Source organism: Dermochelys coriacea, chromosome 21 (genome assembly GCF_009764565.3).
Source record: "Dermochelys coriacea isolate rDerCor1 chromosome 21, rDerCor1.pri.v4, whole genome shotgun sequence".
NCBI lineage: Eukaryota > Metazoa > Chordata > Testudines > Dermochelyidae > Dermochelys > Dermochelys coriacea.
In genome coordinates, this window is record NC_050088.1 from 2164348 (window position 1) to 2176689 (window position 12342).

General features: G+C 46.9%; 1 protein-coding gene across 3 annotated transcripts in view; it reads right to left on the reverse strand.

The window, feature by feature from the left end:
• Positions 1–12342, reverse strand: part of TAFA3 (TAFA chemokine like family member 3) — a 66379-nt gene that overhangs the window by 20426 nt on the left and 33611 nt on the right. For all 3 annotated transcript variants that reach the window (XM_038380303.2, XM_038380302.2, XM_043500476.1), the window contains one exon: positions 12159–12274. In XM_038380303.2, the coding sequence (XP_038236231.1) occupies positions 12159–12274 (116 nt within the window). The remainder of the gene's footprint in view (positions 1–12158; positions 12275–12342) is intronic.

Below are 12342 nucleotides of genomic sequence, written 5' to 3' on the forward strand. Positions count from 1 at the left end.
TATTTGTCCTCTCCCCGCCCCCCCAAATCAGGGCACCTGGCCAGCATTTGAAAAGATGTAACAGGCTTCTAGGGGCTGACCCCCACGCACTTGCCAATGACATCAATGGGATACGGATCAGGAGCACGGGGGGCATCCACTCTGTTCAGAGGACTCGTACAAAGGCTATGCACTGCTAGGCCTGGTCTACACTAGGGAAGTAGGTTGGTATAACTGCGTCACTCAGGGGTGTGAGAAATCCACCCCCTACAGGGACACAGTTACACTAACCTAACCCACAGTGTAGACAGTGCTAGGTCAACAGGAGAACTCTCCTGTCAGCCTTGTGGCTGCCTCTCAGGGAAGTGGAGTACCCTCCTGTCGGCAAGGCAGTGTCTGACCCAAAGCGGTACAGCTAGCCGCTGTAGCAGGTTATGTGTAGACATACTCGTCGCAAGTGAGCCCATGCTCTGTATGTATGGGGCCCCAGATTCCATACCTGCACTCTCCAGCCTCTTCCGGAAGCCGGAAGCGTAGTCTAGGGTGCAGGGAGTGGCACGTCCCCTCTGGGAGGGAGGTACGGGTTAGGAGCTCACGCTCTGCATTGGGAAGGAAGTTTAATGATTTCTCGGTCATGTAGCAAGTGTGTGGCAGAGCAGGAAACTAAACCCAGGAGTCCTGACTGCCAGTTCTCTGCTCTAACCACAAGATCAGGCTCCACCCTCTTGTCATGAAGTTGGGAGCTCAGTTCGCCACCCGCTCTCCAGCCCTTCTCAATGCAAAACACACTGCCCACTATTTTCACACCTGGGTGTCTAAAACTACAGTGCCAACATCAACAATTACGCATCTCAATGAAAGTGACCCCGTTTTCAGAGGCATTAAGCATCTGGAGCTCCTGTTCAATCACCAGGAGCTGGCACGGGAGAGGAAACCTCTGAAAGGTCAGGCCACATTTATTGGGATGCCTTGCTATGGACATAGGTGCCTCACTTGGGGTGCCCAGCTATGAAAATACTGGCCATGCTCCCACACGCGGAGGTGGCAATAACAACAGGCAAGGCCACTTTCGGTATCATATTAGGAACCAGGAGACAATAATGCAAACCTCTGAAAGTAGGAACAGTGCCTAGGACTGAAAAATACCCCACTGACTGAACCGAAGCCACCAGCCACTCCAGGGTTAAAGTCTTTACACCAGTACACCCCCCACAGTCTGGCTTGCAGGCAGTATAGGTTTTGCAATTTCCATGAGTTCTATTTGGCTTTATTTATTGTTATTTCATGGTCATTTTCTGCTAATGAACCATCACTTCCATTCCTGTCCATAATAATTACACAATTACCTATCCTGGAAGTATTTTGTAATAACATCTCCGGCCGTAAATTTTATTCTCCCTTTTCAATTCCATCATAATTCAGTTTTAATGAAGGTTTGAATCTTTTCTGAATGTGGAAATGACAGACTTTGGTGAAAGTGAAAAAAAAAAGTAACTTCTTGTGGAACAGATGTGTCATATTCTGCCGCAGTTTTAATAGTTAATGGGATTGGCCACATAATCTGAGGAATAAGCAATGATCCTGGAGCTTGGTTTATTGTGAACATTAATGCAGATCTATGCAGGCCACTCCTGCAGTTGTGCCCCTGGACATTAAAGATACTGTTACTGGGAGCTGTTAAAAATGTACTTAGATCCTTGCTCCCCTTTACAATGAAGTGTACTATGTGCATGCCTCAAGGATAGAGGCTGTTACAGCTCCAGCCCTTCCTTAAGAACAGCACTCGGTACCTGCCTAACACCTTCCAGCTGAAGACCTCAAACGGCTTTCAATCCTGCAGGAATTCATTAAAGAGTGGGTATTCATCACATTCCCTCTGAAGTCAGTTTTACCTCCCTGTCCATCTGTCCACTCACCGTGCTGTCCAGCTGCTTGCCTGCCACTAACACAAAGCCAGATGGAACAGACAAGAACTGACTAAAAGGGCAAGACCCATATTAGATTAATCCGTGCTCATGCAGTGGGGCGCTCCCAGATGTCTCCGCTATCTTCTTCCTTTTGAGTAGGAAGCAAACACGCTTAAGGGGAACACGTATGGTGTGTGTCATTCCTGACTGCTTAGGAGTGGAGTTCTTGCCTCTCTATCACTAAGTAATTTCACTAGTCTGAATATTTTAAAAGGAGGAGGAAAGGCAAACAAAACTAAAACACCAGCATCCCAGCTTGCAGCCCAATGGCCTCACATTGGTCCCGAGAACATGTTAATGTAGGCCCTGACTCAGGAAAGCATCCCTGCTGAAGTCAATGTGACTTAAGCACAGGTTTAAGATTAAGCACGTTAATGTGACCCTGAATCTGAGCTCTGTGGAGCAGGCTGGATGTCTGATGGCCATTAGCAAGATTTCTGGACAACCCAGCACTGAGCAGAGCAAAAACTTCCCTCTACAGCCAAGTAGCTTAATGCAAATGAGAAGGCAGGGGCTGAAGGGAAGGGGACACAGAACTCACCACAGCCAGGCGGCCCTGGCAATGTTCACAATGTGCAGAAGTGGGAGGGAACGTGTTCGGCAGAGAAGAGTTCAGGGCAATCACACACAACCCACTGAAACACGTTCACTCTCTCCTCTCACCTCACAAACAGGCCTGGTAAGTGCTACTCATCTGGGCGCCTTTGGCTTGGTTAGCCAATTTGTTCAGAAGACTTGGCAAGCAGGCAGGCAAACAGAGTGCAGAAGCGAACACTCAGAGCTCAGAGGCATGCAAAGCTCTGAGGAGACCTAGGTGTTCGATCAACCATAGGCTGCTTCCCTATCCCAGCTCCAGGCCTGCCGCAGCTCAGCAATATATAACAGGAACCCAGCCAGGAAAGGAGGGACTGAGGACAGAGCCGGCCTTTAGCGTTTAGCTAGCAAAGTGGACTGAGTGTGCCCAGAGAAAGACTGGAGGCTGAGGTGCAGCTAGAAGCAGAGAAGCTGAGACAACGAGTACGTCTCGACGTGCCCACGCCAGCGCAGCTCGAGTGAGTGCACTGACCAGAGCAGTGTCACCAGTACCACGGACAGCGTCAGCATCTGGGCAGGTTGGTCCTGGGGACAGCGACGGCTATGGCTACACTGGCACGCTAGCTCTGCACACGCTGGGAATCCCCCCAGCTCCTCCCCCAGTAGTCCCAGAGAGACCAGGGGAGGTGGGATTCGCAGCACTAGCTCCGTCTGCTGGCTCATCATGCTGGAAAGGCAAAGCAATCATCTTCTGTGCTTCTGCAGTGGGCTCCTTCCCTGTAGGCCCCAGGGCGCAGCCTGACCCACCTTCATGACTTGTGCCGCCCAGCCACCTGGCGAAGAGCAAAGCGAGGCTCAGAAAGGTTAAAGGCCAGATGGATCAACCTGGGTGCTGGGCAGACAGACACGTCTATATGTGGGCATCTAAATAAGTGACCTGACTTTCAGAGGTGCTGAGCCCCCTCCGCACCCATGGATTTCAGGGAGAGCTGAGAGTGCTCATCTGGCCTGAAATTCAGGCGATGCATTTATCTGCCTCACTATGGATCTGGCTTTATCACCCTACTTGGCAAATGCTGCCTTAAGTGACTTGCCTGGGGGTGGGGGCAGAGCCAGGAACCCAGGAGTCCTGACCCACCCACAAGCTTTCCTCCCCCTTCTACATCCAAAACCCCATACAGCACCTACACAACGCTGTGATACTCCACACAGCAAAGCTACGTCCTGCTGGATCCTAGGACAACGACACGTCACTATTTAGCCCTTTCCCTTTGCACCTACTGTGGGTCACACCCAAGATTTAACACCCTCTATCCCTCAGCATTCACACACACAAACATACACTAACTAACACACCTGCGTACGCCCATGATAGAACACATGCCATGCACGTGTACACACATGCTCTCACACTCATGCGGTCATACACACACACACAAACTCCCAGGTGCTCACACATATGCACGCACTTTGGGGAGTTTTTACACAGCTGATCTGTAACACTCCAGTAGCAGAGGTATTCCTGTAAGAGTCCCCGTGGGGGTGGAAGAGCACAGACCCCAAACTCCCCTCCAGGCCCTTTGACTTCAGGGCTCTGTCTCTTTTCATTTTCAGCGTGTTGGAAGGTGCAGCAGAGAGGGCAAAGGGGGGCAAAATGGGGGAAATGGCTCCTTGGAGCCATTCAGCAAGCGGGCTCTGCCACGCACACTAATGCTCCAAAGCCTTTTGAATTTCCTCACCAAGATGCAGCAGGGAGATAAAGATAAACTCGATTCCCAGAGTTACTGTCACTGGCTTATCCCAACAACAGCAAAAATGAGCAAAGAGACTCTAGGGAGCCCAACTGCCCCACCCCCACTGCCAAAAAGAAGTCCCATTCATCTCAACAGGGATGCTGCTTTGCAGGCTTTGGCTGTTATTCCATCAGGGGTGGGCCGCATGGCGCTGTAAGCATGGCAGGTGTGTGCCTCGGACTTGCTGTCTTGAATAGAAACACAGAGCAATGGGGACACAGAGAAATAACAGTTAAACACCCCTACCAAACCAACCCCCCACTGCACACACAGCTCTCCCCAGCAGGCAGGGGCAGGATGAGAGGGTGAACCTACAGGCATGAGGCCGTATACAAACCTGCCTAGAACAGTATCAAATCACAGACTCCTAGAAATGCAGGGCTGGAAGGGACCTCAAGCGGTCGGCTAGTCCAGCCCCCTGCGCTGAGGCAGGACCAAGTGAACCTAGACCAGCCCTGACAGGTGTTTGTCCAACTTGTTCTTAAACATCCCCAATGATGGGGATTCTTCAACCTCCCTTGGAAGCCTGATCCAGAGCTGAACTATCCTGATAATTAGGAAGTTTTTCCTTATCTCCCTTGCTGCAGATTAAGCCTGTTACTTCTTGCCCTATCTTCAGTGGACATGGAGAACAAGTTTTCATCCTCTTTATAACAGCTCTTAACATATCTGAAGACTGTTCTCAGGTCCTCTCCCGCCCCAGGGTGCGTCTACACAGTATTCTGGAGTGAGCAGAGGATGCCTCCAACCTGGGTCGATAGATGGGTTATCAAGGCTCGTGAAAATAGCAGTAGAGACAGCACTATGAAGCCATGGCTTGGGCTCTGAAGCCCATCCTGACCACAGGCTTCAGAGCCTGAGCTCCAACCTAAGCGACAACTTCCGTGTGCTGTCTGTACAGCTGTTTTTAGACTGAGCGTGAGCCCTAAAAAGCTACTAAATCAGAATGGAAGCACTTCACACCTGTTGTGTACCTGGTGCCAATTATTGCGCAAGGTGCAGGGCACTGAAGAATCTGGCTTTGTAGTTCATCCACACATAGCTGTGCAAACACACACAGGCATGGATTTCAACAACGCCTGGAATGGAAGGACTTAGAAGAGGTGTGCAAGTTTCATCAGCAAAGAGAATTGTTTCTATTCCTCTTCTCCTAGGTCGCTAGCAGGATGTACTTGTCCCATTAGGCAGGGCTCTGCATGCCAGCCTTTCCAAATGACACTCGATCCTTTTGCTTCTGTCCTGTCTGAAGCAGTTTTCCAGCTGAAAACTGTGATGTTTCCTGCTCAACTGAAGCTCCTGAACTATAGGAGTGCAGTGATGCAACTAATTAAATAGGCAGCCTGGAGTCCAGGGTTCCTATCCAGGCGCCTTACCACTTCCATCCAGCAACAACTACCCACCATCAGGCTTCTTAAACAAGTAATCAGCCAGAGTATCAGGTACCAGGATAAAGAGAGTCACAGAGCTGACGGCCAGACGAGATCATTACGATTGTCTAGTCTGACCCCCTGCGTAGCACAGGCTAGAGAACCTCACCCAGTGATTCCTGCATCACGTCTATTACTTGGATGAGCTAGTGCAGATCTTTCAGAGAGACATCCAATCTCGATGTAAAGCATTCAAGTGCTGGGACACGCACCATTTCCCTAGGCAAGAGGCAACGGATCAGCAACATAAAAACTAAAAATATCAAGCTGCTGCTGTCAGTCCACACGATGATACACCCACTAGTAATTCTTTCAGCAAGTTAACCACAAAGCTGGGGACTACCCACACACAAAGGTCTCAGGTGACTACACACGCTTGCCCACACAGGCGTTCAGCAATGAGCTTGTATCCACATGAGGCTGGCGCTCAGATGATCAGCGCTAACAAATTCAATCTGGCAATGCCGATAACGTCTTACTAAGAGCATTATATGGACCAACAAACCCAGCTTGCCAATTAGAGGCCACCAACCTGTGCAGGGGATTAATTTCCCGGTGAGCCATTCTTCACCAAAGTGCTTCCCTATTCCATTTAGAAATGTCTTAATCTTAGCACTTGATTTATGTGGCTATTTAAATCCAACCTCGTAATCAAGGAAGCGGTGCTAGACCCTGACACGTTAGCATTCTCCGTGTGCTAGGTGGATGTTAGTGATTAGATCTTTTTTCAAAAGCCAGATGTTTAAATTCATTGTTTTCTTTAATTTGCACAGGCTAATCTGAAAATCTGAAGCAGGGGTGGAAGGAGAGACTGCAAATCCAAGAGGCTGAAGGACTATGGTATTAATTCCAATCCATGGCAGTTGACATCACAAACCACCACTGCTGTGGTTTAGGGTATCTCCAAAACCTGGCAGATCATGGCAATCCATCCGTGATCCTACATTTAGTGATGATTTTGAGCTCTTGTGTGTGTGTGTATGGGGACATTACTGAGCGTTTTATTCCAGTCTTCTACTTGCTAAAAAGTAGTGTGGCCTGGTGAATAGGGCATGGGGCTGGGAGTTCCATTTCACGCTCTACCGCTGATCTACTATGACACCCTGGGCAAGGCACTTAGCCCGCAAGCTCTGTGGCCCCAGGACTGTCTCTCAGTCTGTGTCTGTACAGCACCCAGCACAAGAAGGCCCTGATCTTGGCTGGGGTCTCTAGGAGATGCTGAGTTTCCTGTTTGCTCACCGTGTTGCCAACTATCGCGAGTCTCACAGTAATTGGTGCTTTTCTCAAAGCCTTGGCTCCTAGAGTCATGTTATTACACAAGGATCTCAGCTTTCATTTAAAAAAACAGTGAGTTTCTAGCTCTCCTGGTTACACAGAAAAGCTGGAGAATATGACCCCTAAAGTTTCAAAAAACAGAAGACAAATAAACAGAACGCAAGCACATCTTACCTTAAAAAAAAGTCACATGGTTTTTAAGCCAACATTCTGATTGGGTGGGGTGTCCCAATCTCTCCTTTATACAATTTGCAACTGCAAATAAATCATGTGGGCAAATCTCCTGCACCTCTAACTCTCTGATGTGTTCCCATAAACAGGTATTAGTGACGCAAGTGCCCAGTTCTGCCTCTGCAGTTCAATTCCAGATGCAAAAATGTGAGGGCAGATTTTCAGGGTCAAACTGCACCCACAATTGGGAGCCCAACCTTTAGAAAATTTGGCACAAAATATAACCCCTGTTAACAGCCTCCCCAAATGAACCAGGGGGAGGCAGCTGGAGAAGAAAACCCATCAGCCTCAACAGCAGATCGAAACTCATTGTACAAGCTGAAGGAGACTCAAACCACGCCCGGAAGAAATGAGAATCGCGCACCAAAAGTGAGAACTTCTTTCAATATCATGAAAATCAGGGAGTACAAAAAGAAATTTATAGAGACACACAAACTGGGCCAAACCCAATAGTTCTAGCTCAGTCGTTAGCCAGACTGCATTCCCTTTGTCAGCACTTGGAGTTCTGCCTGAGTAAGAACTTCAAGATTTAGCCCATTACGGATAGCTCTTTATCTGGGTGTAACATATCCATAAACAAAAATACACAGATGTACACACACACACACACCGTAGACATAACATGTTTCTTCACAAACATACGTACAAAGCAGTGTAGAATTTGGATTTAAGTCACACCACACAAATAGAGCTAAGCATTTGCTCTGTTTCGAGTCTGTGGTTTATTTATTTCAGGCCTGATTTTCACACCCTGGCAGTTCTAGCTGACTTTTTTTGGAGTAGCTGGTGCTCACCACACCTTTGAAAATGGGACCACTTATTTCAATGCCTAAACTGGAATATAGGCACCTAATTTTAGGCACCAGTGTGTGTGTCGTTGTCCCCCGGGTTGTATATTCTCTTTATCCTCTTGGAAGGAACAGAGACCTGTTTAAAGCATCTGCTAGCATGTTCCTGATTACTCCAGCTGCTAATGTCTGGATATCAAGACACGTCTTGACTTTCAACTCTGTGGTACGTGATTTGGACAGAAGTGAAGGTTTGCTACCCGTGGTCTATCTGTCAGTCTCCATCCAGATTATCACTAGGGATGGGCAGTGATAACAAACAGAGCATTACGCTAAAATTAAAACCTCTATGGATTTATCTAACTGAATAAACACATCTGCAAACACTGCAAATCCAGCAAGCTCCAGCCAAAGTATGTCTGATAGGAATATTTCCCTAGCCAGGGCTGCATTTTCAGTTTCAAACTTCACAACCAACAATCAAAGATCACATCTGGGACATCACTCAAGTAGACCACAGATATCCTGGGAAACCCTGAGCTCTTGCTAAAGATAATTCCAGAGATGATTATGGAGGTTTATCATCATATGCACCTGTTACAGGTTACAAAGTGAGTAAAGCAGGTAAGTGCTGACTAGCTGGTTGAGATAGTCACGTTCGGAGACGTGTTGGTTTTAAGGATGGGGATTACAGGATTAGAACTGTTTTAACTGTCAGGGAAAATGTCAGAAATGGGGAAAGGGTTAAGTGTTGGGTCATGCAAGAGCATATTCAGTTTAATCCTTAAATATCGTCTCTCCCAAACACAGATCCTATTACAGTGTCTGGTCTCCAGCCACTGTACCATCTCTAGCCAGGGTTAATGGTTCTGTCTGGATTTCAGTTATAAGCCCCTATTCTGGATCTCTTTAGTTTGTGACCATCGCTCCTTTCTTGGCTCACATTGAGGCTGCTGTGCATATGCACAGAATATAATGCAGCTCACTGGTCTGAAGCTTTATGCTGGCAGATGGGTGCAGGGGAAGGCTGGGCTGACTGGCTCAGAGCAGCACAGGAAGGAGAAAAAGAATCCTCTCATTTTCTGGAACCACAATGGGCTGCCAATTAAAAAGCTTGAAGTCTGTGGCATAATGAAGAAGAACAGGGGGAACAAACATGAAGACAAGGGAGACCAAGTGGGACACATTAGCTGAATCTTAAAATTTCCAGGGCGAGTTTGATTGCTCAGAGTCAAGTCAGGCTTCCCCCCTGCCAAACCAACCCACTCAAGGGGCTTGCTTTCAAAGGAGACATGGAAAATAAACTGCAGGGCAGAATGAACAAACTGCATTTACAGCCCAGCATCTCCAGGTTCCCCGGACAAGCTCAGCTGGGAATGGAGCAGTGGCTGCCTACGTTCCCTCTCCCCAGACAGTTGCTTATTATTCATTTCCTTGATCTCTCTCTCTCTCTGTAATTCCTACACTGTAAGAGAGACACCATTCAACGAAGTAACAGGGTTCAGGCCCCTGTAGCAGGCTGAAGAGGTGCTGTCCAGGCTGTACACCATGATGGCTGTGGATCTGCAGTGAGCAGCCACTCAGCTCTAGCTGGGGCAATCAGGGATCGTGCCAACGATGCAAACTCAACCCGGAATCCTGTGAAGTTGTAACAGTCTGTGTTTCCTCTGCCCAGCACTTCAAACCACTTGCTTCGGAGATGGCGTAGGAAGTGGGACACATGTATCTGCTGTATCTGCTGGATTCCAATGTGTGTGTAATTAGACAGACATATACATATGCACACCCACGCAAAAATCTGTGCGAATGTAAACTTATGGCTGTGGCCATGTATTTCCGCCCAGCAACGCAAACACTAGAGAGCAAGGAAGCCATGAGGGCAGCATTTTCACCTAACCCAGTACCAGTCTCCAAGCATTAGTCCTTTGCCATCCCGCTACAGAGCCCCACCACTACATTACTGACTCTCCCATGCAGTCACTTTGCCCAGACCCTCAAAAAAATCTGATCAGTCATACACAATACGTACTCTTAACATTCAAATACACACAGAGATGATATTGAAGTTCACAGATAGGGGATGGTTCGAAGGTATACTCAGGATATGATGTATAAGGAAATCACAACATGTCAGAGCTAGGTGTACTGCCATGTGATTTGGGTTCTACATCAGTTCACGCTCCGTTCATATTTTAAGATTACCTTCACAACCGGAGAGATAACATTTTATTTTCTTTAATGAAAGCTTAAAGTCTAGAGTGTCTATCTGATGACAAATGTACTTCATGACAATCACTCTGACCTAGATAGAAATGGTTATGACTAACAGTATTCAGCAATCAAAAATTAACATATTAATAGACTTGAAACATAGATGCCTTACATTTTGCTATAGTCAAGAAGTGAACCAGTTTTCAAATCCAAAAATTCAGAGCCAAAAAATGGTTAGACTCACCAAACAATAATTCTGAAAGGGCCCATTTTAAAATAATTACAACGCAGAGCCCAGTTAACACACTTACTGGCAAATTGTTCAGAAAAATCACCCTATTCCCTAAGGCGAAGTGCCGTAAGTTTTCTGAGGCTACACAACACTATCCACACAAAGAGCTGCAGTCACTGCTTTACATGAAAACCTCAACACAGCCTTAACTAGGGTGTCTCTTCTATTGGAGAGAACACACAGATCCCACTGAACTATTTTTATTGGCTTCTGCAGGGGGCTATAAGGAAGCCCAATGTTACTGCAGTGAGTCCATGAGGCTCTTGATTCACTGAGCCCAATCCTTGCGTTGGGCAGGACATTACTCCCTCTAGCATGGTTTTAGCCAGTCCCTTCCTGAGCCCAGTGACAGGACTTTGTCCTCAGCCCCTGATTATCTAAGAACGTAAGAATGGCCATATTGGGTCAGACCAAAGGTCCATCCAGCCCAGTATCCTGTCTGCCGACAGCGGCCAATGCTAGGTGCCCCAGAGGGAGGGAACCTAACAGGTAATGATCAAGTGATCTCTCTCCTGCCATCCATCTCCACCCTCTGACAAACAGAGGCTAGGGACACCATTCCTTACCCTCCCTGGCTAATAGCCATTAATGGACTTAACCTCCATGAATTTATCTAGTTCTCTTTTAAACCCCGTTACAGTCCTAACCTTCACAACTTCCTCAAGCAAGGCGTTCCACAGGTTGACTGTTCTCTGAGTGAAGAAGAACTTCCTTTTATTTGTTTTAAATCTGCTGCCCATTAATTTCATTTGGTGGCCCCTAGTTCTTATATTATGGGAACAAGTAAATAACTTTTCCTTATTCACTTTCTCCACACCACGCATGATTTTATAGACCTCTATCATATCCCCCCTTAGTCTCCTCTTTTCCAAGCTGAAAAGTCCTAGTCTCTTTAATCTCTCCTCATATGGGACCCGTTCCAAACCCCTAATCATTTTAGTTGCCCTTTTCGGAACCTTTTCTAATGCCAGTATATCTTTTTTGAGATGAGGGGACCAATCTGTACGCAGTATTCAAGATGTGGGCATATCATGGATTTATATAAGGGGCAATAAGATATTCTCCGTCTTATTCTCTATCCCTTTTTAATGATTCCTAATATCCCGTTTGTTTTTTTGACTGCCACTGCACACTGCGTGGACGTCTTCAGAGAACTATCCACGATGATGCCAAGATCTTTCTCCTAGCTAAATTTCTCCTAGTTGTAGCTAAATTAGCCCCCATTATACTGTATGTATAGTTGGGGTTATTTTTTCCAATGTGCATTACTTGACATTTATCCACATTAAATTTCATTTGCCATTTTGTTGCCCAATCACTTAGTTCTGTGAGATCTTTTTGAAGTTCTTCACAGTCTGCTTTGGCTTTAACTATCTTGAGCAGTTTAATATCATCTGCAAACTTTGCAACTCTATTGCAGCATGGCTGAGCACTAACAAGGTGTTGCAGTGCAGTTGATGGAGTCTGGTGGCAAGCTGGGTTAATAAAGCAATAGCAACTTCATAGCCAAGAATGAAGCCAGTAAGACTGTAAATAAACACTTTGTCCCATCCCCAAACCACTCATTGGAACCCCCCCCCATTCAAGACACTCAGATGCTGTAGACTTGGGTTAGTATGCACGGGTGTTATGAATGAAATAAGATATATAATTCGCCCTACCTGAATGGCTTCTGTGATGTGATGAGGCCAGCGTCAATCTTCCCCATAGCGTGATAAGGCAGAGAGTGAGCACCAATATCCATTTGCTCAAACTTTGTATGTCTCTTTCACTCATTCTACCAAAACAAAAAGAAAGGGAGAAATGCAAAAAGAGAGAACTCCAGCAATGTGCAGCAGGTCAGGG